At 38.0% G+C, this 27,355-nt stretch overlaps 4 protein-coding genes across 4 annotated transcripts; 2 read left to right on the forward strand and 2 right to left on the reverse strand.

The window, feature by feature from the left end:
• Window positions 1-6,833: 6,833 nt before the first annotated feature.
• Window positions 6,834-10,323, forward strand: LOC116111350 (protein STABILIZED1). Its single transcript, XM_031397548.1, has one exon. It carries the CDS (start codon window positions 7,011-7,013, stop codon window positions 10,098-10,100), a length of 3,090 nt encoding a protein of 1,029 aa, XP_031253408.1. The 5' UTR covers window positions 6,834-7,010; the 3' UTR covers window positions 10,101-10,323.
• A 772-nt stretch (window positions 10,324-11,095) lies between these two features.
• LOC116111352 (protochlorophyllide reductase-like) lies at window positions 11,096-13,691 on the reverse strand. The gene is made up of 5 exons (XM_031397550.1): window positions 13,556-13,691; window positions 13,290-13,388; window positions 12,206-12,740; window positions 11,506-11,864; window positions 11,096-11,435 (listed from the first exon to the last, which is right to left on the reverse strand). Exons 1-5 carry the CDS (start codon window positions 13,604-13,606, stop codon window positions 11,280-11,282), a joined length of 1,200 nt encoding a protein of 399 aa, XP_031253410.1. The 5' UTR covers window positions 13,607-13,691; the 3' UTR covers window positions 11,096-11,279.
• A 2,197-nt stretch (window positions 13,692-15,888) lies between these two features.
• Window positions 15,889-18,350, reverse strand: LOC116111351 (ethylene-responsive transcription factor ERF054-like). The gene has a single exon (XM_031397549.1). It carries the CDS (start codon window positions 17,987-17,989, stop codon window positions 16,583-16,585), a length of 1,407 nt encoding a protein of 468 aa, XP_031253409.1. The 5' UTR covers window positions 17,990-18,350; the 3' UTR covers window positions 15,889-16,582.
• An 8,269-nt stretch (window positions 18,351-26,619) lies between these two features.
• On the forward strand, window positions 26,620-27,045 carry LOC116111341. Its single transcript, XM_031397537.1, has one exon. The coding sequence runs from the start codon at window positions 26,620-26,622 to the stop codon at window positions 27,043-27,045; it is 426 nt and encodes a 141-aa protein (XP_031253397.1).
• The last annotated feature ends 310 nt before the right edge of the window (window positions 27,046-27,355 follow it).

Raw genomic sequence — 27,355 nt, forward strand, 5'->3', positions numbered from 1 at the left:
AGTAAGTTTGCAACTTTCTAGAAACGATCAGCAGGGCATAAGCTAATCGTTCCATTTCTGGATACTGTATTTTAGCATCTAACAGGCACTTGCTCGCATAATACACTGGCCATTGGACCTTATCCTCTTCCCGAATTAAGGCTGCACTGACCGTGAACTGAGAGACGGACAGATACAGGAGGAAGATCTCTTGCGGGAGAGGCTTGGACAAAAGAGGTGGCTTCCCGAGGTGTTCTTTAATACTCTGGAATGTCTGTTCGCACTCGGGAGTCCACTCAAACTTTTTATTGGCCCTTAGAACATTGAAGAATGGTACGCAGTGATAGGCTATTCGCAAGTATACAAAATCGTGCAAGTAATAAAGCTCGAGTAAATAAGTGTCGAATCTCAAGGGAACTACCTACCAAGTACCAAACTAGTCTATTCTATTGCTATTTGATAAAACAAAATTTTAAGAATGACTTTAATGAAAAAGTAATAAACTAAAAACTAAACAAATGCAGAATTTGTAAACACTTTGAAGTAAAGATCAATATAACTAAACCTAGGGCACAGATTTCACACCAATTTAATCTTATGCATTGACAATTATTGCTAACCTAATTAAGCTTATTCTAAAGACCAAACTCCCTCATATTCCACTAACTTTCTCTCGAAAAATTAGTGAATTAACCCTTAAGCAACAACCCAAAATATCTCTAAGTTGAATTTAGAAGCTAAGAGATCATTAAGTTCTATGGAATTTACCAGAGCCTCACAGATCGCGGTAACCTATCTCTAGTGTTCGCTCAATCTATGGTTTTATTACCTTAGACTAATCAGGTTTCATCTCTCGATCTCAACCCAACCCATAAAATCATTCAACTCTCAGGCCCTTAAGAATTGAAAGCATTATGCACAATAATAAAACTAAGAATTAAAAGCTCAATAAGAATTAACAACAATTTAAGTCAATACATATTCATAAATTGGGCTACATCTTAGCCCTAGAAAAGAGAGTTAGTTCATAATTATAATAAAAAAATCCATCATTCTCTTCAATAACATCAGTTGAGAAAGAAAAATATAAACACTTCTCTAATCGTTAAACGAGAGCTTCAAGAATCCTGATCTCCAACTCGTAGCTGTCCTTCTCTTTCTCTCTCTAAAAGACTCCTAAAACTTCTCAAAAATCCTCCTTTTATAGTCCTAGGGTTCTGATCTTAATTAGTAAAAGATTAAATGTCTTAGCCCATTCCAATTCGGATTAGGATAATGAATTAACCAAATAAGCCCGTGATCCATCGCACCGGTGGTGAGAACCGTCGCCATGATGATCGTTCTTCCTGTCCAAGGCATCCGTAATATTCAGAATTTGGTCAAGTCATCAACACAAACTTTGTATCTCTCTGAATAAGCTTTCCAACACCATAAGAATAGTCGAATTCGGATTTCCACAGCTCAAGTTATGATCCAAACAGCGAAGCATGCCCATCTTGAAGAATTTCCAGATTTTATGTTGTATCTTCGACGCGTCACAACTTTGTCGTTTCAACTCTGATTCTTGCACCGTTTGTTCATACTTGTTATGAATTCCATCGACATCATTATTTTTCCTTCAAAAATCTGTTTGAGCCTGAAAACACTCAAAATGCACCTGTGATCCCATAAATGGTATTTATGAAAGAATTAATTCAAATTCCACACTTTAAGCACATTTTTCCATAAATAAACCAATTAAATCACTAACAAAATATAAACATTCAAGTTCTTATCAAGCAACGATCTGTTACCCTCGATATGAAGCGATTTAGTGCCGCTATTCGCCCATTGAGGCTCATGATTTGCTTTTTGTTGGTCAGACTTTTCATATCGAGGAGAGCTTGGATTTTCTCGGGATTAATCTCTATTCCCCGTTGGTTAACCATGTACCCTAGGAATTTTCCTGAGGATACTCCGAATGAGCACTTGAGGGGGTTTAGCTTCATTCTATATTGCCGGAGGATGTCGAACATCTTAGCGAGATGCGCTATGTGATCTGAAGCAACATGCCACTTGACCAGCATGTCATCTACATATACCTCCATCGATTTTCTGATCTGTTCGGAGATTATTCGGTTAACCAACCGCTGGTAAGTTGCGCTAGCATTCTTGAGGCCGAAGAGCATAACTCTGTAGCAGTACAGCCCCCGATCTGTAACAAAGGATGTATGCTCTTCGTCCGGTGCGTACATCAGAATTTGATTGTATCCCGAGTACGCGTCCATAAAACTCAGTAGCTCGTGCCTTGAGGTGGCATCTACGAGCTGGTCGATCATGGGCAGGGGAAAGCTATCTTTTGGGCATGCCTTATAGAGGTCGGTGAAGTCGACGCATGTCTGCCATTTGCCATTGGGCTCCTTCACTAAGACTAGGTTGGCAACCCAGGTCGGATAGAACACTTCTCGGATGGATCCATTTCGAATGAGGTTATCCACCTCAAGTTTTAAGGTTGCATATTGTTCTGGATCCATCGCTTTTCTCTTTTGGCGAACCGGCTTGGTTTCACTGTCGATGTTCAACGCATGGCAAATAATATCCAGGCTAATCCCGAACATATCCGCATGCGACCATGCGAACACATCGATATTCTCTCTAAAGAAGCTGGTCAGTTCGGCGACAAGCTAGGGGTTGAGATTGCTCCCAATCCTTAACACTTTGCTCAACTCGTTCTAGTCGATTGATACTTCAGACAGATCCTTAACTGGCCCACTGGAGGGGCATTCCTGAATACGAGGATCCATGTTATCCTCGGTTAGGCCAGGCTGTGGCTCGATCCGACTGATCGCCATTGCCTGTCGGGGAATGCCGCGCGAGATACCTTTCCCTTTACACGCCATCTGCACTACTTTCACATAACAGTCGCGAGATGCGCGCTGAGATCTGCTGACTTCCCCTATCCCCGTCGGGGTGAGGAACTTCATCTTCATATGGTATATCGAAGTGACCGCCTTAAAGTTTCTCAGCAGAGGTCGCCCTAGGATACCATTAAAAGCGGATGGGCAATCCACTACCAAGAATTCAGTTACCTTGGTCACTTCATCAAAGTCACCCAACGTTCCTTTGGGAATCAGGTGGTCCCCAGTAAAACTATATAAGGGGATCGAGGCAAGCTTCAAGTTGGCCTCGTCCAAGTTCATTCTTTCGAAAGCTGTCAGGAATAGGATGTTCACAGCACTTCTGTTATCCACCAACATTCTGTGAACGTTATGGCGCCCTATTAGGGATGTGATCACAAGAGCGTCATCGTGGGGATGATGCAATGAACCGCATCCTTTTCGGAGAAGGTAATTTCCTCCTCCCTACGAACCTCTTATGGTCGCCGCATCATGCTCATCAAATTGATGGGATCGTGATAGGCTGCGCGAGCATATCTTTCTTGGGCATCTCGCGAGTTCCCCGTGAGGTGTGGTCCCCCAAAGATCAGATTGACGCTACATATACCTTTGCGATCACGTCAATTCTTTCCTGGTTCCCCTTGATTTTTCTCCTATACGGGAGTGGAATCATCAATATATTCCTTGAAATGCCCCTGCTTGATGAGGTATTCGATTGCCTGTTTGAGAGCTTGGCACTCATCGGTGTTATGCCCATTATCTCGATGAAAACGGTAGTATTTTTTACTATTTCTGGCTGATAGGGGATTTTTCATGGGCTTAGGCTCTCTGAGTAGGCTGACCTCTTCCGACTTATCAAGAATAGTTGATACGGACGCATTTAGAGGCGTATACTGATTTCGGTCGCAATTGCGACGAGGAACTGGAGCATAAGACTTTTTTGATTCATAACGCAATTTCTTTCCTTTTCGTTGATCGTCAGTAGCTCACCTGCGATCAACTCTCCTACTTTCTCCCCGACCAGACGTACTACCTGAAGCGCCGGGGTCGCGGCAGTGGAGCGCCGCCACTAAATTTTCAATACAAAGATACTTCTTCGCAAGGTTATAGAAGCGGGTGAGGGAAACATCATCCTCAGCCTGTAACTCCTTCCACAGGTCAGTCTGTGGGCAAACTCCTGCTATGATGAGAGTTCGAACAGACTCTTCAAGAGTGTGAGCTACTTTATTAAGTTCTCTATGGAATCGATCGATGTACGATTGGAGGGATTCATCCCTCTCTTGCCTTATATTGCAGAGGTAGCTCAAAAGCATTAAGAACTTTCGGTTTGCTTGGAAATGCCTTAGAACATCGTGCTCATCTGAGTCCACAAACTGATTGATCCTGCTGGGAGCAACCTGAACCACCGTTTAGCATGAGAGGTTAGAGTTACTGCCAAACAACGACATTTTGCCAAATCTGAAACTTAGTGAAGCTCCATCAAGTCGTTGAATTCATACAAGTGATCCTGCGGATCAGAATTTCCATCGAACGCCCGCATGTCGGGCATTCTAAATCTTGATGGGAGAGGGGTGGCTAGTACTGCCGGAGAAAAGGGAGACGCTGATGCAACCTGCCCTTGCTCATTTTGCTGAGCTCTTAGCTGGTCTATAACTCGTTGCAGCTCTTCAATCTGGGGCAGCGGAGCTATCTGGGGATTGCTTTCCCCTATGCGAGTTTGACCCTCGTGGTTGCGATTGAGGAAAGTCCGGAGGTCGGATTCCACTTCGCCTCAGTCGACAGTTCTGGTCACTCTCAACACACGCTGGCTAGAGCCGTGTGATGGCGATGAATGGTGCGGGAAATTTTCACGACCTCCACGGTGGTAAGAACCACCCCGCGGAGTGTGGGAACCTCCCGCACGACTATGATCAGGATTGCTTCTTTGGCGATGATGAGAATCGCCTCGCCCAACACTTTTATGGGGGTTTCCATGTGACGTGGCATAGAACGGCTCGAGCTGTGACTTTTCACTGAGTCTTAACGCCACGGGTATTCTATTCGAGACGTGGTCGGTGTTCGCCAGCCCTTTAGAGCCCTTAGGTCCATTTTTTGCCACTTGTTTACCCTTTCTTCGGCGCACTGCAGTGCTCGCGGTGTGGGCTATCGCCCTTTGTCGCTCTTTCGTGCGACCTACAGGCGTTTTTGGCGGTTGCACCGCCTTATTTGATTCGGGTGACACGCCCTGGTCCAAACGGTCCAACCTTCGGTTAACCGTCTAGAGAGTATTGTCGAACCTCTCCAGGTAGTTTCTAATGGCAGGGTCAAGTTGTGAACTTGAAGGGATATCCCCCGCGACATTTTGCTGAACCAGAGGTACCTCGGGAGAGGCGTCCTCCTGTACTTGGGGGATCTCCTCAACACCTTGATGGGTTCGCTTAGGTTCAAGTCGACGTGCCATTTGCTATTGTAGGACCATTTAGTAAGAGATTCTCCTGGTGAAGGACGAATACTAAATCAAGGGCCCTCCTTCTAGTGTCAAATTGTTGATGCGTGATTTTGACACCAACCAAACGCACGTGTGAAATGTTGAGCTGGCCCAGAAGACACATGTGGATTAATGAATGAGAGTAAATAAAATGGAGAATAGCGTTTAAAGTGGTTCGGATGCTAAGGAAGCAAATCCTACGTCCACTGATTTTGTATTAATAATAGTGGTCAGGTCGCGTTCAGCGGACTGACTTACAAATGATTACACGAGAGAGAGAATGCTATTTTCTTTAGAGAGATTAGCTAATCTCCCAAATGAGAGAGGAGCTCTCAATTTATAGTGGAATGGATTAAGGTTATGATTACTAAATCTGTGAGTTGGTGGGATTATCCGTGCAAATCATTCTTTATGTCACATTGCCCACCTTCTAGAGTGATTTACGCGATTTGGTGCAGGGATTAGACACGTGGAATTGCTATAGCCCCTGGCCAGTCTGACGCGCACCCACTGCCTTGACAGGAGCGTGTCGTCCCTGTCATTGCATAACGTGGCTGCATCTGATTGGCTACGGGCCTACCTAAGCTCTGACTTTTTATGCTGACTGGGTCTTGCGTCAGCCATACTTTTTCAGGCATAATATTTTGAAATGAATGTAATGAAATTAATTTGATAGGTGGTTGTATTATGATAGTATTGCTTGAAAATAAAACGTTGACCTATTCATACCACGATATTATTTAGAATAAATCCAAGGGAGAAATCAAATGAAGTTTTTGGTTATGGTCAAAGCTTTGAAATTTCTGCTGGGAAAAAAATTATTGGGGTAGATCCATTGAAGAAGTCAATAGTCATTTCCACAGGAAAAACTTAATAAAAATAAAATGAAAATGAAATAGTTCACGACGGGATGGAAGTTTAATCAGGGTATTAATGTGGGGATTTTTGCACGGTAAATATATGATGAGTAAGTGGAGTATGGAGTAGGCAAATTCAATCCATCGAGTTCAGCACTAAAGATGTTTAATCAAAATTTAAACCCATTAAGAAACGTCAATTTCACCGGTGCGAGTGCGACAATAAAATTGGAGGATGTCAGTTGGATTCAAAGAGAAGACGTTTGAAATCAATAACAAATATGTTACCCATTTAACGAATATTATTTCATATAGTAAAAAGAAAAATAATACAACCATCGAAAATAGTATATTGAGTTTATATATTGAATAACGTAACATAGTCTTAATTATTTATTAATTATAACTTAATATTAATTAATATTTAAGATTATATCATATCATTCGATGTATAAATTTGGTATACTACTTTTGATAACTGTAATATTACTCGAATAAAAACTTTATATATGCAGTTCTTACTGTTTAAAGTAGGGTTGTTATTATTTTAATATTATTAGAGTAGGTCCAGTAGGATGGCCCTCCTTTAAATTTTTTATTTTATCAGAGTAATAGAGTAGATTTAGTTCTTTGAAAAAAATTGGACCCAATTCATAATTACTCGATTCAGACATGTGAAAACAAGCGGGCCTTCAAGATTCAGATTCAGGCCCAGCACCACTGAACCACCGACCTTCCTTCACCCCCTTCTTTTTTCTCTGTAATGTCCACAATAAAACCCTAGCATCAATCACCTTCTTCAAATCATTTGATCTTGATTCAGAATCAATAATGGTGTTCATTTCATCACCCAATTCCACAACAATCTTTTTCAACCTAAACCCTAACACCACCACTCTTTACTCCCTCAAACAAATTCTTCAACTCCAAACGCGCATCCCAATCTCTCTTCAACATCTCCTAACTCCCCCCAACAATTCCACCTATGACGATTCTGCCCTTCTCTCCCATCTGGGCATCACCTCTTACTCAACCCTGGCCCTCCACGTTCCTCTCCTAGGTGGTGTTGGTGGGACCACCCCTGCTGCTCCTCCGCCTCCACCCAGTAAGCCTCGCCTTGATTTCCTCAATTCAAAACCGCCTCCAAATTATGTTGCCGGGTTGGGTCGTGGAGCTACTGGGTTCACCACCCGGTCTGATATTGGGCCAGCCCGTGCGGCTCCTGACCTCCCGGACCGGTCGGCCACTACAATTGGCGGTGCAGCTAGTACGGCTGGAGTGGGCAGGGGACGTGGGAAAGCTGGAGATGACGAAGATGATGATGAAGGGGATGATAAAGGATATGATGAGAATCAGAAGTTCGATGAATTTGAAGGAAATGATGTGGGGTTGTTTGCGAATTCTGAGTATGATGAAGATGATAAAGAAGCTGATGCTGTTTGGGAAGCTATTGATAAAAGAATGGATTCGCGAAGAAAAGATAGGAGAGAAGCTAGGTTAAAGCAAGAGATTGAAAAGTATCGTGCTTCGAATCCTAAAATCACAGAGCAGTTCGCTGATTTAAAGAGGAAATTGTATTCATTGTCAGCGGATGAGTGGGATAGCATCCCTGAAATTGGAGATTATTCTTTGAGAAACAAGAAGAAACGGTTTGAAAGTTTCGTGCCTGTACCTGATACATTGTTAGAGAAAGCTAGACAAGAGCAAGAGCATGTGACTGCTTTGGATCCCAAGAGTCGAGCAGCTGGTGGAACAGAAACGCCTTGGGGTCAGACCCCTGTTACTGACTTGACGGCAGTTGGTGAAGGGAGAGGAACAGTTTTGTCATTGAAATTGGACCGTTTGTCTGATTCTGTTTCGGGGTTGACTGTGGTGGACCCGAAAGGGTACTTGACTGATTTGAAGAGTATGAAGATAACCAGTGATGCAGAAATCTCGGATATTAAGAAGGCTAGATTGTTGTTGAAGAGTGTAATTCAAACAAATCCGAAGCATCCACCTGGTTGGATTGCAGCTGCCAGATTGGAAGAAGTGGCTGGGAAGATTGCTGCAGCAAGACAGTTGATTCAAAGAGGTTGTGAGGAGTGTCCGAAAAATGAAGATGTTTGGCTGGAAGCTTGTAGGCTTGCAAATCCTGAGGAGGCCAAAGCTGTAATTGCTCAAGGTGTAAAAATGATTCCTAATTCTGTGAAGTTGTGGTTACAGGCAGCGAAATTGGAGCATGATGATGTGAATAAGAGTAGAGTTTTGAGAAAGGGATTGGAGAATATACCTGATTCAGTTAGGTTGTGGAAGGCTGTTGTGGAGTTAGCAAATGAGGAGGATGCTAGATTGTTGTTGCATAGGGCGGTTGAGTGTTGTCCTTTACATGTGGAGTTGTGGTTAGCCTTAGCCAGGTTGGAAACTTATATTAATGCCAAGAAAGTGCTTAATAGGGCAAGGGAGAAGTTGCCTAAAGAACCAGCAATTTGGATAACTGCTGCTAAGTTGGAGGAAGCCAATGGCAATACCAATATGGTGGGAAAGCTTATTGAGAGGGGAGTAAGGGCATTACAAAGAGAAGGGTTTGTTATTGATAGAGAGTCATGGATGAAAGAGGCTGAGGCTGCAGAGAGAGCAGGGTCTGTGGTGACTTGTCAAGCAATTATTAAGAATACAATTGGGATTGGTGTGGAAGAAGAGGATAGGAAAAGGACTTGGGTGGCTGATGCTGAAGAGTGTAAGAAAAGAGGGTCTATCGAAACTGCCAGAGCCATTTATGCACATGCACTCACTGTGTTTTTGACTAAGAAGAGTATTTGGCTTAAGGCGGCTCAGCTTGAGAAAAGCCATGGAACTAGGGAAAGTCTAGATGCTTTATTGCGAAAAGCTGTTACTTATTGTCCACAGGCTGAGGTTCTTTGGCTTATGGGTGCGAAAGAGAAGTGGCTTGCTGGGGATGTGCCTGCGGCACGAGCAATTCTTCAAGAAGCTTATGCAGCTATACCTAATTCAGAGGAGATTTGGCTTGCAGCATTTAAACTTGAATTCGAGAACCATGAGCCTGAAAGAGCACGAATGCTGCTTGCTAAGGCAAGAGATATGGGTGGCACAGAAAGAGTTTGGATGAAATCTGCTATTGTTGAAAGAGAATTGGGGAACAATACTGAGGAGAGGAGGTTGCTTAATGAAGGATTGAAACAATTTCCTTCTTTCTTCAAGTTGTGGTTGATGATGGGGCAGCTAGAGGAACGACTTGGTAACTCAGAACAAGCCAAGGAAGCTTATGAGTCAGGTCTTAAGCACTGTCCTAATTGTATTCCTCTATGGCTTTCACTTGCTAATCTAGAGGAGAAAATGAATGGGTTGGGCAAAGCACGGGCAGTGCTCACGATGTCTAGGAAGAAGAATCCTCACAATCCGGAACTTTGGCTTGCTGCAGTTCGAGCTGAATCTGGGCATGGAAACAAGAGGGAAGCTGATATATTGATGGCAAAGGCATTGCAGGAGTGTCCCAATAGTGGCATATTGTGGGCTGCATCTATTGAGATGGTTTCCCGTCCTCAACGCAAAACCAAGAGTACTGATGCCCTGAAGAAGTGTGATCATGATCCTCATGTTATTGCTGCTGTGGCAAAGTTGTTTTGGCATGATAGGAAGGTTGATAAAGCTAGGAACTGGCTCAACAGGGCAGTTACTCTTGCTCCGGATATTGGGGATTTCTGGGCATTATACTATAAGTTTGAATTGCAGCATGGAACTGAAGACACCCAGAAGGATGTTTTGAAAAGATGCATTGCTGCTGAACCAAAACACGGCGAGAAATGGCAAGCAATTTCCAAGGCTGTGGAGAATTCTCACCAGCCAACCGAAGCAATCTTGAAGAAAGTCGTCGTTGCACTTGGGAAGGAAGAGAGTGCTGCAGAAAATAATAGACACTAGTAAGCATGTAGTTTTGCAAATGTTTACTGGTAGAGAATGATCTTTCCTATCCTTTAGTTTTGGAGTGTTTGATTTTGACATTTCAATTACGTACTGTAGTCATCAATTAGGCAATTGCTAGAATTCAATCATGTAATGATTATTAGTTTGCGTTATCTGGTAGCGAAATTCAATGTATTATGTTTACCCTTAAAATGATCAATGACATGCTTGGTTTGCAATATGTATTTTTGTGTTGGATCAGTCTGAAACGTTATAGCTTTACTTTGTGGGTTTTAGTATAATAATCTCCTTTTATGTTGAAAGGACAAATGTTTGTATTTATAATCCGAGTATGTGGGATCAGAAACATAAAGGTTGCGGGAGGATTGGAATTATGTATTGCAGTTATCAGTCATTGGATCCTGTATGAGGTAAGTCTATTGCCTGTGACTGTATAGTCCAAGTTGTTTCAGGCTTTCAGCCTCGAGAAGATATTTTCCTTTCACGTTTCAATCGAAGGGTATGATGGACACTGGACAGACAAAGAATTTTGGTTGATTAAATTTTTTCTCATACATCAGCTCAACTCAAATTTTTTGTTTTTTTTTTTTTTTTTTCTTATTGGTTTTAAATGTAATTGAAATACTCATCTCCTTCTTTCAGATTTTTTCTCAAATTCTTGAGACCCCAAATAAACTTAGTAAGCATTTACCAGTTATTAGTATACATATTAATCCATGAAAGTCTGAAGTTCAGTCAACCATTTGAGAAATCAAATCCCATTCTTGCAGTCCTGGAGCTGCCCAATTGAATTTTTTTTTTTTTTTATAAATATCTCATTTTTATTCCTTTAGCTCCCCTTATTCTCATTGGTTTCCTCCTTAGTTTAACATTAAACTTTGACCCCTCAAATGTAATTTTTTTGCATCTGGGAATACTGTACAGCTAAAACTTAACTGAAGTGACCATCTAGCATTTTAACAATACATCAGTTCAAGTTTCAAGGACTATCAAGAGCAAACTTCCCTTGTTCTCATATTATGCAAACCAAACGGGTGAATATTTCTACTGTCTTGTCATTGAAAAATTCTTAAATCCACAAGGGAAAGTAAATCGTGCGGAGTTTTCCTGTTTGATATGAAGTTCAAAGTGTATCTTCTCTTTAAAAAGGTAGGTTGTTGGTGTTCATTAACTCCTTTAGGCCAATCCAACGAGCTTCTCACTAACCTCCCACATCTTACGTGCCTTCTCCGGATCACTGGCTTCTTCAGATAGCTGGTTTTCAAATGAAGAAGAGTTCTTATTCCAGCTCCAGTAAACTCCAGATTTTGTTAGGTTTGGATCACTCACAACCTATATTAAAGAGGTGTTAATATAAGGACCCACAGATATATTAAACTATAAATTAAGGAGCCCAACTGACCTGTGCGAGCCTTTTTCCTGCTTCCTCTTCTGATACATAGCCTTTGGTTATGTACTTTTGGAAGGGAGGGAAAAGAAGCCTGAATAAGGGAATGTGCTCCCTGAACAGGCCTGTTGTAGCTATGCAACCAGGGTAGAGCGAAGCAAAGGTGATTCCTGTCTCCTCACGGTAGCGTCTATGGAACTCTTGCATAGTAAGCATGTTGCAGACTTTGCTATCTTTGTAGGCCTTAGCACCATCAAATTCTCCTCCATCTATCATAGGTGAGCTGTTCAGCCCATTCAACCCTCCTGCAAGACCTCTCAGATCCCCAAGATTGGCCTTTGGAGGCACATTACCAGCCAAGGTGTTTGTGTTTCCTAAAATGCAAGCAGTAACAAAACCCCATTAAAAGTTTTTCTCCTTCTGTCATAACTTTCAGTTCTTGAATTATGCATATAGATTTACACAAGACCATATGTTCAAAGTTACACTTCTAATGCAATGAGTGTATCATTAATTAGTCCATGAGTTAATTCTGACGGCTGCATATAACTCCTATTTCACTGCAGAATTCTGAAACAATCAATGTATTAACACTCAATTTTTTTTTTTTTTTTTTACTTTGTACCCCTGATCTCTATATCTCTAAATGTTTGTGTTGCATGCAATTTCCAATTGACAGTCTATGGAAATTTGGATTCTGCATCCAAGTCAGTACCTGTGATGGAGCCAACAATGATGAGACGCTTTGAGGGGTAGTCTGATTTTTTTAAGTCATCAAGAAGCAGTCTTGAGAGGAGAAAGTGACCAAGATGGTTTGTCCCAACACTAAGCTCAAATCCTTCAGCTGTGTAAGATGGGTCCTTGGCAGTGGGTAAGTAGACAGCAGCATTACAAACCAGAGCATCAAGCGGCCTATCAGAACGTTGGAAGGTATCAGCAAATTGCCGGATACTGTCAAAGGAGGCAAGGTCAAGATGCATGACAGTATAATTCTCCCTATCAATGCCGACTGATTTAGCTGCCCTCTCAGCCTTGAGAAAATTCCTGCACGCCATAACAATGTGCCATTTTCCTGTATCGGCTAGTGCCTTGGCTGTGGCCAGACCTAGTCCAGAGGAGGCTCCAGTGATTATTACATTGCCCTTTCTCAAAGTTTTCTTTCCGTCTGGTGCAGCCTGGGTGATTGCAGCAGTTGTAGTAGCTGTTTGAGCCTTAACGGTTACAATGGGTAGCTCCCTTTTTCTGAAATTCTGTAAGTGAAACACTATGGTTAATTAAATAAAAAGATAAGACCTGACTGTGTTTACGAGAACTTAGAAACAACTGACGCTACTTATCTTAAAGTGAGGTGCTCTTACATGCAGTTGTCAGGTAGTCCATGGAACTGAATTTCATGTAAATTTCAGTAACTGTTTGCTATTTTAGTAATTTTGAAATGGATTCTTCACTCATCTGTGGATTCTATGAATGACCATAGTTTCAATTTCTAAGTATCAGCTACAAATTGAGTGCAAACAACATCAACATTCTCAAAACATAGCAAAAATTATATATGCGTATTACATAGTAATTGAGAGGATTCAACTCATGGACTTAAAAAGAACAACATCATTTACAATTCTCCGGTTATAATCTTCGTTACTGACTACATTTTCATTAGCACTTAATACTTTCGAGAAAAAAAACGTATGTTGAATGAATATTCATGTTAATCCCTTACACCACTCACTGAAACTTACTGCACGCAACTAGCATTCGAATACAGAAAGAAAAGAGGATTGACGATATAGTTTAGCTACCTTTATACTGATCTGAGAAGACTTGAACTCAGCTTTAAGGTGTGATGAGATTGTAACTCCGAAGAAACTAGTCTCCTTAAGACAAACATTAGACTTTCCCTGTCAACACAAAGAAGATATACGAAGCCCATTTAATAGAAACCATTAGTAAACCAGTACTAATAGTAATACACTAATACTAGTGAAAAATCATAATCAAGAATTTTACAAGTACCCAAAAAAAAAAAAAAAAAAAAAATGGGAGCTGATTTCTACTAGCAGCCGACCTCTTTGTAGATGGAGATAGAAGCAAGTAAAAAGGATGTTTGGAGAGCCATGATTGGATGAGCTCTTCCTATGTTGCTGTTTTAAGCACTATTTTCTTTAAGGACCCCCTTTCTGAAGTTAATGTTTAGATATTGGATTTTGGGCTTAAGTTTTGAGAACAGATAAGACAATTATAGATTGCTGACTAGTTAGCCACGTGGATTCTATTACCCAATGAGCTTTTGAATATTGGATTCCCTTGATATGTGTGTCCAACTGTGATCTTGCAAAATGGGTTTCACTTCTAGAGTGTTCTAACAAAACTAATGGGTTGGGCTCTGGGTCAGCCCAACCATAGTCTCCTTGGACTTGTATGAAGAGCGGAAAGAGGCGTTTAAACTCTCATTTAGACACAACCACAGTCCACGGAGTCAACAAAACAAAGAGGGATGGCGTGAATTCTGACGATTGAATCTTCTATTTTTTTTATAAGTAATGTTACGAGTTTACGACTATGACCTAATTTTATAATTGGTTAGGTCACAAATAAGGTCTCATCTACAATAACAGCTACGCCCTATTTCACAAACATAAAGAAAGTTGAAAAGTAGTGATCCCTGTATTTTTTTATTCATTATGCTTTGACTCTCAATTTATTTTATGAGGAGATTCATCTAATGTATTGTGTATGATTTATTGTCGAAACTAAATTTTATTTTTTTAGATGAGTATAGTTATGGTATAAATTCCCTTGCCAAACCCAAGTTTGTGCAATACTAGTAGTCAATGAACCATAGATGCAGGCTTCCATGCCATATTGTGTTATCTTCTTATGCCTCCCTTCCCCAAGTTCTAGGAACAACAGCTGACTTAAAATTTATGAAAAAAAAAACATGTCCACTCAACCCAAATAATGGTTACAGATTAATTTATGCTGACCCATTACCAATCCAAGTTTGTCCTCAACTTACACATCACTTTCCCATGGGTAGTCAAGGCAAAAAAGAATATTGTATAACCAAGGAAAAATAAATAATAAGAAGAAGAAGACTGTAGCAGCCGCACCAAGACAATTAAAAGTTTGGGTTTGGTTTACAGAAAGCAACAGCAGCTTTCCAAGTCCATGGTTGTTTTAGATATTTTGATTTTTTTTTTTATTTAAGGTTATGATTCCTTTAATATATCACCTGCATCATTTCATAACTTATCTCTACTTCATCATTCTCGTGCCGTCACAAATAAGAAATGTACATGATCTCATGGGCCGGTGACTGACCCCACCTTTCGCCCTCATCTATTCAATTTCCAATCTTCTTTGTTTTACTCCATTAATCAATCTCTAGATATTTATTTATTTTTATTTTAATCAAGTTATTAGCTTCTTTTCTTCATTTTAATTTATTTCAATTTTTAGATCACCACTATCATAAATGTGTGAGTTTTATTATCATGGTTCACAAGGATATTGTCACAAGAGAATTTATGTTGCTTGAGATTGTATAAAGAATCGGAAATATTTTCTTATAGCATTTGCTTAAGAAATAAGTTCAATTTCGGTATTGATTAGAGTTCATGAATTTTTTTTACTATTATTAGAGGTGAATAGTTCCGCGTATCCTGTATTCTTTAAAAGAATCAAAATCGATCGGTTCCTAAAATTTAAAACCGAAATAAGAATCGGCCGATTCCGATTCCTAGAAACCTAGAACCAGAACTTGTTAATTTTTTATCCCCCTACTTTTTAAAAAATGACAAAAACATCCCCAAAAATTACCAGACACCCCTAACAGGTTATAAAAATTACAATTCAGTCCTAATTCTTATCCGGGTACCCGGACCTCGGTTCCGGTTATATTATAAACTCCTGATGTTGGCTTTGAAAAAAATTTCATTCTCAGTCGTTAATGTTTTTCCAGTAAACTTATCAAATAGTTTTGCTGTAAGTCGGTGTATGGAAGGAATCATTCCCAAATGCACCAAATCACTTTATTCCACAATTTGTATGTTTCATAAATTAAATTCCTGATTTGGTCGGCTCCCTGACTAGAAATATTTATACTAGGAAGATTAGGTTACTACATCTGATGATTCCCAAGGTTATCTGCATCTTCAATTTGGTATCACAATAAGCATAATGCTTACTACTTTCTGCGGATGATAAATGATTTTGACTAACAAGTGGAGCACACTCTAGAACGCAATAAAAACACAAGTAATAACCCATTAATTACATGATTTCAGATCGTTTGAAGTATTAGACCCAATCTGTGTGTGTGGTGGCTCAGAATTAACCAACAAAGTTGAACAAAAACCCAAATAATAAATGAAAACTACGTCATTACAACTACCACTGTTTGTAAAAATAGACATTAAATTGAAATGCTGTAATCATAATGAACTGCACAATGTACAATATTACATATTGATTTCATCCACCGAGCAGAAAAATAGAGAGCTCGAGGTGGATGGACCAAAGAGGAGATCACAAAACTGTCTCCTTCTATGCTGGTCCTGCACTAAAAATCACTACAATTCCATCCCCAAAGGTTAAGAGACAAAACTAAAAACATGATTGAGAATGATTCTAGCTAGAGACATATGAGATACTAGTACCACTAGGGACAAAATGCATGATCTATAGAGCATCAACTAGATTACCACTACTAAAAGGCCTGAAAATACGCAGCCTTTTTTGCAGCAATTCAAGTGGAAGTAGACGGAGAATCTAATAGGAAGAACAATCCATCCATAAAAGCCTTTGAACGCAAAATGAGTGAATAAGAAAAAAAAAAAAAAAAAAAAGAAATCACAGGTTGTTTTGTGAAAAAAATCGGCAACCAGTGGAAGATAAAGAGGATTAAAACTTTTCTAAAGATAGAGGGAAAATGTAGAGATGAGATGAAAATCACAGGATGGTATCTTGAAAAAAATATGCAACCAGTGAGAAAAATCAAAAAGTGGTCCAAAAACCTGACAAAATAGAGAGAAAGCGAGAAGAGAAAAACTGTTTTCGTAAACCACTTGCAAGGATGATTCTTGTGGGTGACTTATCCGTCTTGATCCTTCCAAAAGAAGGGCTTCATGGGACAAGAAGATGAAGATGAAGAAGCAGAACCCAAATTGTCCTGCTGCTTATGACGATCAGGTTCATTAAATTCATGCTGATTTTGATTGACAAAAGGAAGGTTTGAAGGCATTAGAAGATTGTTAGTGGCATCCAAATCATCCCAAACTGGACTACCTGGACCCCAACCAGCTGGAATTGCATTGAGCCAAGCCTCTGCCATTTCTCCCCATACTAAATCTTCTGAGCCCGAAACGCCTTCTCCTGAACCAGAACCCTCGGCAACCGCCTGCATCTCATCACTCGCTGTAACCTCACTTGACCCTATTCCTGAATTACTGTCAGGATTGTCTCCTTGAGGCTGTGGTGGTGGTGGTGGCGGCATCGGTTCCCTACTCATAACCTGCAAATTCAGGCCTTCTTGAGCTTGTTGAGACTGGCTTAGGAATCGACTTGGCATTGAACTTGAGCTTGAACTTTCATGAGTAGTGGGTGAAGAACAAACATTTGAAGCAGGAGATGTGGACGTTGCTTTATCCTTATTCAGAAACAATTCAGGGAAATTAAGCCTAGCATTCTCCCCTCTCAATTTATAGGCCTCGCGATCATAGGCTAAGGCGGCATCTTCAGCCGTGTCAAATGTTCCAAGCCAAAGGCGAGTCCTATTTCGAGGTAGACGAATCTCGGCTACCCATTTGCCCCAATGTCTCTGTCTCACTCCCCTGTAAAGCTTTGTAGCGTTTAAAGGCTGAACGTGAGGCCTAAACAATGGCCTTCCATCTGGTCCCAACCTATTCATCATCATCATTCTTCCTCTCGGGGTTAAATTCAATGCTTCGCAATACTGAAGAAGTTGCTGCTGCTGTTGTTGATAAGCCAGCGCTGATTCTCCAGTGAAAAACTGAGGATAATTAAAGCCGTGCTGTGGTTGATGAGAACTGAAAGAAATCATTTGTTGCTGAGTTTGTGTCGGTTGTATCGGAGGTCGAAAAAGAGGCAGAGGAGCTGGTGATGTTCTCAACTGTTGAGAAAATTGCATGGCTTCTTGTTGAGATGAATCAAAAGCAAAAGGAAAAAATCTTGAAGATGGCAAAGACAAAGAAGATGGTGAAGAAGCTGAACTTGGAGAAACATAAAAAGAAGGTGACTGTGATTGATGAGTAACAGAAGATGAAGATTGAAAACGTTCAGGGCTACGGATCTTCTTGAGAGGTCTTTGTGAGATGGAAGCTTCTTCTAAAACGGGCCTCCATTGCTGACGCCTCTCGAAACTAGTATTAAAATCGACATCTTTGCCTTTACCAATATCCCAATCTTGGCTCGTCGCCATCCTCTCTGTGGTTTCATCAACACCCTTTTTGGATTTGCCACTGTTCTTATCTGCAGCCATTGATTAGATTAAAACTGAACAAATCTTGACTACCCGCTCGCTCTCTTAACAAACGTAAAAGACTCTATATACAAAAGATTGCAAAAATATTCGAATCAAACGTAAATCACCAACCCGAATAGCGAAAAAACAACCGACAAAAAGATGAAAAAAAATTGTCAAAAGAAGAAACAAGAGCGAATTACAGAATCTGAAGTGTGATTACAAAATCTAATCCGAACAAGAATCGGATACGAAAACACTAAAAAAATTGGAAAAACATGGAGAGCGAGCGGTAAAGATGGTTGAACAAATCCAAAATGGGGGCGTAATTAGAGAGATTTAGAAGGCAGGCAGGGGAAGAGGGTGCGTGTGTTTGTAGTTAAAATGGTGAATGAAAAGCAGAGGAGTGAAGGGGGGTTTATAGGAGAAGAGAAAAAGATTTTGTACAAATTCTCGTGGTTGGTTGGTTGGAATAGGACCCACACGTTTTGTCTTTCTAGTGTCGTTACTTATACTCCAATTTTTCATTCTCCCACTAATATTAATTTACTGTAAAATTAATTCAGCTACATTCAACAGTAGTATTTAGCTTTTTAAAGTTAAATCGTTTTGGGCAAATCAGAGGGCGTACGGACTTCTGGTGGTGGAGATTGGAGAATAAAAATACAGTTACATCACTGTTTTCTGTCCGTACGGTGATGTGGCATTATGTTGTTGGTCGATTGGATTATTAACAGTGGATGTGCATGCTATTCTTCCTTAGTATTTTTATTTAACTGGATGAAAAATCTTTAATTTAAGAAGAAAGTTGTGATACAAATACAATGGTCAACCAATATTTAAATATTGCTTTGTGTATTTATTTAATCAAAATTTTAATTATACGAAAGTTATCAATGATGAATTGATGATGTTCTTAAATTTAAAAATAAATACAAACATGTTATCTAAGGGGAGTATATCTCTTGATAGATATTTATAAAACTAAAATATTACTTTTCATATTAGTATAATTCTTTTTCGATTTTACAGCTTAAACATAGTTCTGTGTATTACTACTAAATTTACAAGTAATAATGTATATGGTAGGGAAAAATAATTGAATAATTTGAGAATTACATAATGAAGTATATTGAATGGGGCCAAAATACAACTTTTGAGATTAGACTACTATGTTGAATTTAGAAAATTTATGGGTGTTTTAAAATTTTCAACACCAAAGTCTACACTAGAGACTTCTATCGGACCGACCATAATTAAAACATGTTTGAATTGTTATTCCAAATTTGACCCACATTAACGAAGAATAACTTGATTTATAACTTTAATAAGTAATTTATGATATCCTCTAGTTTTAGATAGCTAAAAATAATTCCAGAGGAGTTTGTCAGATCAGATCAAATCAATTTTTAATTATATCCATTTAAAAGACCCATGCAAAGTTTTAAACCGAACGGGTAGATGGGTTCGGGTTAAGTTAATGTGGCGAACAAGTGATCCACGTTGGGGGGTGGTATAACTTTCGGTGGAATGATTGAAAAACAAATGTCAGATCCATGGGTTTGTCGTTACAAAGTCAACCAGCATAACGGTGTCTTCTAAAAGTCGGTGCGAAATCGGCACGTGTCGGTGGTCCACCTATCACTTCATCATTTTCTTTTTTTCTTTATTTCCCAACGTTCAAGCCATATAAAGTTTGATAACTTGGCTTTCTTTCTTGTATACTATGACATTACATAAATATCTATCATCATCCTATGAAAACGAAACTACAATAACCACATACGCTCTAGTTATAATCAAATGAAAATACCGAATAAAGCCTTAGTACAAGTAATGAAAAAGAAGGTCACAGTGAAATGGTCATATAAGGTGGCATTCCTTTAAAACAAATATGAGAAGGAGACCCACCATCAAAATGAACATGTTGCTTTTAGCTTTCGTGGTTGCTTCAATATCTATCTATCTATCTATTTATGCTTTTAAAAAGGGGAATTGAAGTAGACGAAGACAAAGTTTGAGTCATCCTCTTTTGACCCCAATTCATATACAAGTAATTATCCATTACCAACCCATCTGCCTCTTTCTACACAAATTTAGGGACACATGCATGAATATGCCACACATGCAATTTCCAAACAACAATTATTGTTGTGTCTTCTTGATTTCACAACAAACACTCTATTTATTTGATTTTAAACATTTACCCTTCCATCATTCTGCTTAATCAATCTTTACTGCTATTAATTGATTAGTGGGAGCGGAAACTTTAATCTTTGAAGATTCTTGTTTAACCAAAGAACAATAAAGAACAAAAAACAAAGAAAAGAATCTAGAGAAGACGAGAAAGAATTGTGAATTTCTTCTTCTAATTTTTCTAACTAAAATCCATTACAAGGTAGCAATGTTTTTATGCATTGAACACAAAGTAAAACGCACCGTTTTCCACTAAGTTTTATTCTATTACAAACACAACCCAGATATATTGGGAGTTCTTCTATCTTCATTCCAATATTTCCCCTTAAGCTAAACCACTCTGTATATCAAGAATTCTTCTATCTCTTCCTTTATTCCAATATTTCCCCTCAAATGCAACACTCCTACTAAATCATTTGCTGCTAATCATTTGATATACAACTATTCCTATTACTCATGCTGATAACACCTCAAACACTTCAAAATTATACTGCCACATATTAGCTTTTACACCCTCAACAGTAGCACGCGATATACTTCACAAAATATACTATGACTTCAACATACATTAGCTTCCAGATTACTCACATCTCAACACCAATTTAAAAAAAAAAAACCAAAAAAAACTTTACTATTGTAGATCCCAATCAAATCATCTTTTAACAATGCAGATATAGAAAATACACATCCAACGCAGATCACAGAGCAAAACATATCAACAACTCTTCTCAGTACTAGGCTTCATTTGAATCTGATCTAATCAGTCAACACAGAAGTCACATTAAGCTTATCTCGTAGCAAACCAAACCTGTTACTAGGCAAAGCCTTAGTGAGGATNAAAAAAAAAAATACAAATCCAGTGTAGATCACAGGAGCAAAACATATCAACAACGCTTCTCAGTAACAAGCTTCATTTGACAACTTACAAACCAGAAATAGAACTTGATCTAATCAGTCAACACAGAAGTCACATTAAGCTTATCTCGTAGCAAAACAAACCTGTTACTAGGCAGAGCCTTAGTGAGGATATCTACAACCTGATATTCAGAGGATACGTACTGCATATTCAGAGCTTTTCTTGCAACAAGTTCTCTCACATAATGCACATCAATCTCTATATGTTTGGTCTTAATGTGAAAAACTGAATTTGAGGACAAGACACCAGCACTCATGTTGTTACACCAGATCACAGGCACATTATTAATTGTAATTCCAAGTTCTTCAAATAAATGTTGAACCCACACAATTTCAATAGCTGCTTGACTTAAAAGATCGATACTCTACCTCTGTAGATGATAAGGAGACTACCTTTTGCTTTCGTGAACACCATTGAATCATATTACCCCCAAGGAATATAGTATACCCACTGGTGGACTTTCTATCATTAATATCACTAGCCCAATTTGCATCAGCATAGGCTTCAAGAATGAACTTCTGACTTCTTGTGAATATAACACCATGTTGTAAAGTTCCTTTAATATCGTAAAATTCTTTTGCATGCTATCCAGTGAGCTACTGTAGGACTTTGTAAAAATTGGCTTAATTTATTTACTGAAAAGGCTAAGTCAAATTGGATAGGGTCAGATATTGTAGACCCCCAATAATGCTTCTATACAAAGTAGGCTGATCAAACATCTCATTGTCTTCTTTTCTTTATTTCACTCCAGTAGCCATAGGGGTAGGACATGGTTTTGAATCTTCCATTCCAGCCTTTTGCAACAGATCCTATGTATACTTAGTTTGAGTGAAAAGTAAACCAGCAGCATTTCTTTTAATTTCAAAGCTAAGAAAATACTGCACCTCTCCCAAAATTTTCAAAGCAAACTAATTATGAAGATTAGTCACTACTTGATCAATAAGCTGACTGTTGTTTCCTATCACCAAAATGTCATCTACATAGACTAGTAATAGACAACTTGAGAATCCTTCTTATAAAAGAAAATACTCACATCTGAAGCAGAATTAACAAACCCCAAATCTAGCAATGCAGCCTTAAGTTTGTCAAACCAAGCTTGTGGAGATTATTTAAGGTCATACAAGGCTTTGTGTAATCGACAGACTTGTTTACCTTGAGAACATGTAGAGGAGAGACATTCAGGAGGCATTATAAACACTATTTTTGCTAATTCCCCATTTAGGAAAGCATTATTAACGTCGAGCTGTTGTATTTTCCAATTTTGATGCATTGCAACAGATAGCATAACTCTAATTGTAGCTGCTTCAATAACCAATGAAAACGTATTGAAGTAATCAAGGCCAGGGGTTTGCTGAAACCCTTTAGCCACAAGTCTGACCTTGTACTTCTGAAGAGTCCCATTTGAATTTAATTTTGTCTGAAACACCCATTTGCATCCAACAACATGAATTCCTTCTTCATAAGGCACAAGCTCCCAAGTTTAATTTCTCAAAAGTGCCTCATATTCAGTAGTCATGGCTTGTTTCCATTCAAGGGTTTGTAAAGCTTCAGAGACTGATTTTGGCTTCTTTAATATGGGACAAGTAGACAAGAAAGTCTGATATGAATGATGAGGTTTAGAACCAGTCTTGGATCTGGTAAGCATTGGATGGCTATTTGTAGCTGAGGTAGAGGGACAACAAGGAGGTAATACTTCCAACTGAACACCAGCAGTACCTTGCGGATGAGTTACTACCAGAGGGACAACAACGTGATTTTGTTTTTCCTGATGTGGCAGATAATGTTAATGTATGCCATAGGAACCAATTGTGTTGTCAATTTTAGGACATTATATTTTGTAAATGTATTGTGAATAAAAGAAAGTATTCTTATTTCACATGTTGATTTTCTGCTTCATTTATATTATATTATATTTAATATTGCATGTGAAATATTCGGATGACACAGATCTTCAAAAGATCAAATCATCAAAGAATTCCCTAAGCAAGTAATGTTAATTGGGCAATAACATTGCATAGTAGGCATGATGAATGTCTCCATTGAATATCATGTGATGGTATTAGTGTGGGTGATTATAAGAGGTATGTCACTAAGGCACTAGCATAGATAAACAGTTAGTGAACTGTTTATCGAATACGATCGATTACGATGCATAACATGGATATGGTCAATGATGCATCGTAGGATCGTGCTAGTGTACCACTAATCCTTAGACTTGAGACATCACGGTTGGATTCAACATAGGATGCATATGGTTCATATGGTGTATAAACACGAGACTAGTCATGTCTTGTGTAATAAGCCGGTTTGGTCATATGTTATTCATGTGCGAGGACAAGTGATGGTCAAGATAGGATCCGTTAACTCAAACTAGTTCAATCTCGAGTTCCCAAACGAATGTCAATAAACATTGGAAAAGGGAAATCTCTAGCCAAAGTATAATGAATGTCAGATGAAAAGTAGTTTCATGTTGACGAGTTCCATTGTATCGATTGATAGTTCGATTAAAGATTAAGTTAAAGGTTTTGACATGCCATGAACGGTTCTTAATCGGGATTAGATAATGGAGAGATTTGACTACACGGTACGTACGATCAAAATAGGTTCATTAGAGTTTACACTTCATTGTGGTTTAGGGGTTATGGAACATTGCTAGATGTCTACCATAATCAGTGGGAGTTTTGATTATAAAGAATTATAACGAAACATATCAAAATCAGATATTGGGCCCACGGTTAGATCACGGTGAATCAAAATGGTCACACATAAAACCAAGCTCAAGGAGAGAGAGTAATACATATCATTAATCATATTAATGATGTTCGGGCATAAACGGTTGCATCCGAATTAATGTATTGGTGAGAAATGATTATCCATGGATAACTAGCACTAACCAAGGGTAATAAGGATTTATTAAATATTATTATTGAATTGGATTCAATGATGGGGGCAAAAGTGCATTGGTTTTATTCTAAAGGGTTAAAGTATTTAATGGAATTAAAATTTGGTCTAATTATGAATTAACCATAAAACCAAGGACTTGACATAAACGTTTATTCTCAAGTTAATTTTAAATTGTTTGAGGTCTTCTCAAAACAATTTAAAATTAGACTTTGTGCCCATGGTATATAATACCATTTTAATTCAATTGAAACAAAAAGCAATCTCTCACTCTCTTAGCTCTCTCATCTTTGGCTTGGGTGGACTTCATTTTGAGTTTCTTCATTCTCTTTTGAAGAATCTAGACTCCAAATTTCAACATCAAGCTTTTAATAGGAAAAGGAGTTGGTAATTTTCTATCATTTTCTTACATTAATATGTTAATGTTATAATGATTTGTTTTCTACCTTATGTACATCATCTTGATCATCATTTTCTATCCATTTCCATGTCGAAAACGCATGAATCCCAACAATGGTATCAGAGCATGTTTAAATTCATGCATGCATGTAGCATTTTTGGTGAAAAATGGCTTGGTATGGGCATGAATATGTTTTTTCTTTAGATGCATGTTGAAGTTATTGTGTATTTTGAATACAAATGATGATGGATATGTGATATTCATGCTTATTAACATGCTTCTATGAAATTTTGATATTTAGAATACAAAATTTCTTGTTCTTGAAGTCATATGTAACATGTATGTTTGATTTATTGCATCTTGATACATTTTTGTTAAATATGAATATGTCTCATTCATATGATACATGCATGTGTAATATAAGCATATTTGATGCAAATTTGATGATTTTGAGAAGGGATGAATTCGGTCAAAACTTATTCAAATGAATAATATATTTTAAATGCATATTTGAAAGTGTTATCTGTGATACAATAGTCTATAAATGCATTTGACTTAGATTGTGCTGTGAATGCAAGTTGGTTGATTCATCTTTGAGTAAAAATCGGTGCATGACGCATAGATTTACATTTTTTAATTTTATTTGATTGAATGTGATGTGAGAGATTTTTTTAATGTGATGGGCAATATAATATTATTTATAAATATTATGGTGATGAAATTATGCATGTACCCTTGGTTAAATCATGGCATATTTTATACATTTATTGCATGAAATAATTAGGATATATATATAAATAAATAAATATATATATTCTTTATATTCATGTGATGGATAATATAATGATATTATAAGTTTATTTCTTTATATTTATGTGATGGATAATATAATAATATTATAAGTTTACGGATAGTAAAATTATGCATGTACCTTTGTTCAATCATGACATGTTTTTACGTATTTATTACACGAAGTTCTTTATTTATAAATATTGCAACTTACATAAATATTTATTTATATGCCCTTGATTGAATTAATATTTATTAATGTGATGGATGAATATTAATTATGGGATGATCATGGGTGTATATTTATTTTTCCCAAAAATATTTGATATTTGGGCATGTAATATTCTTTCAATTGCTTGTAATAATAATTAATTTTATTATTAGTTTGTTATCCGGGTCTGCGTGTCCTAAATTGGTTTATGTAATCGTACGACCGGACGGAGGATGTAGATCCGATCAATCACCGGATGAAGATCCGCAAGGAGTAATAGAATTAGGTGAATAGTTTACCTGATTAGGATGTATTTTCCAAAACCTCATGATCATCCCACCATGTTTTATATTTATATGGATACATTTGAATTAATGTATGTGATAAATGTAAAACATTTTTTAATCAAAGGTTAAACCTAATAATCTCCCTGACAAACAATATTAGATCCAAGCCTTCCATTATGGGCCAATTAATTCTTTGGCATAAAATTAGAGATCCCAAGATTTATATTATGTGAGGGATGCTAATTTTATGACATGGAATTAATTGTCTTAGTTCTTGGATAGAAATTTTCATAATATCCAAGATTTCTATTATGTGAGGGTATAATGGAAATTCTATTTTAAGAAAGCATAATGGGTTGGATTTAACCAGTCTAGGGTACCAAGATTTCTATTATATGAGGTATCCAAAACTATAAACAAGGATTGAATCATACCTTATATAGTGATATAAAAGGAAATAGTTTCCTACTTATTAAATTTAATTGACCAAGATTTCTATTATGTGAAGTTTAATTAAATTTAATAAGAATTTGATTCCCCACTAGAAATTTATTCCAACGAAATTTCCAAATCATCATTTAGGGGAGTATGGGATTTGAATAAAACAGTGGGAGCTAATAAGATTAGCATTAAAGGGTTTGAATTTACAAGACACTAATAAAACTTATATTTTTCCTTGTAGTCTCTTTCGGTGTTTTGTGATATTTAGTTAATGAAAATGAGCAATAACTTGCTTTTGAGGATTCTCGATAACAACATGCTGATCGGACCTAATTTAATAATTGGTTAAGGAATTTGAGAATTATTCTCAACTTCAAAAAGGCCAGGTATGTCTTGGAAGCACCTCTTCCACTTTCTTTGTCTCTTGATGCCACACCGCAAGAAAATGAAGTTTTCAGTAAGTGACAGGAGGATGACTTACGAGCTCGACCCTACATGCTAGCATCAATGAATGCTGAGCTCCAGGTTGAGCATGAAAAGATAGAAAGTGCGAATGAGATAATGATTCATTTACAAGAGTTGTATGGTGAGAACTCAGTGGTGAAGCAGTACGAATTGTGTTTGATACTATTCACAATGAGGCTTAAGGAGGGAGTTGCCCCGGATGATCATGTTATGAAAATGAGTAATATTATAGGGCAATTGCGTACACTTGAGATTGTGATGCCACACAGTCTTGAGGTGAATTTGATTCTGCAATCCCTTCCACCAAGTTTCAAGCCCTTCATCACAAATTATAATCTCAATAGGATTGAGTGCACTCTTGCAGAACTGTTGAATGAGATTCAACAGTTTTATAAGCAGGGAACAAAGGAAAAGGGGCAAGAGGATGTTTTTGCAGCTTCTTCTAGTAAGACCAAGAAGAAGCAATGAAAGCAAAAAAAAGGTCTAAAAGTTGGACCACGGAAAAGGCCTTTTAAGAAGGATGCTTCTAAGACTGAGAAGGGCAAAAAAAAGGTCAATGATAAAGGCTAGTGTTTCCATTGCAAGAAAGATGGACATTGGAAGAGGAATTGTCCTCTTTATCTAAAGAGCTTGAAAAAAGCTCCAGCAGGTATGTTCCATTCTTATGTTATAGAATTTGAATTAAATGTTAGTTCAAATGATCATTCCTCGATATTAAATTTAGCTACTACATCTCACATTTGTGTTTCATTGCAGGCACTGCGGAATAGTTCTGCAC

This window comes from Pistacia vera, unplaced genomic scaffold, assembly GCF_008641045.1.
Source record: "Pistacia vera cultivar Batoury unplaced genomic scaffold, PisVer_v2 Contig631, whole genome shotgun sequence".
Classification (NCBI taxonomy): Eukaryota; Viridiplantae; Streptophyta; class Magnoliopsida; order Sapindales; family Anacardiaceae; genus Pistacia; species Pistacia vera.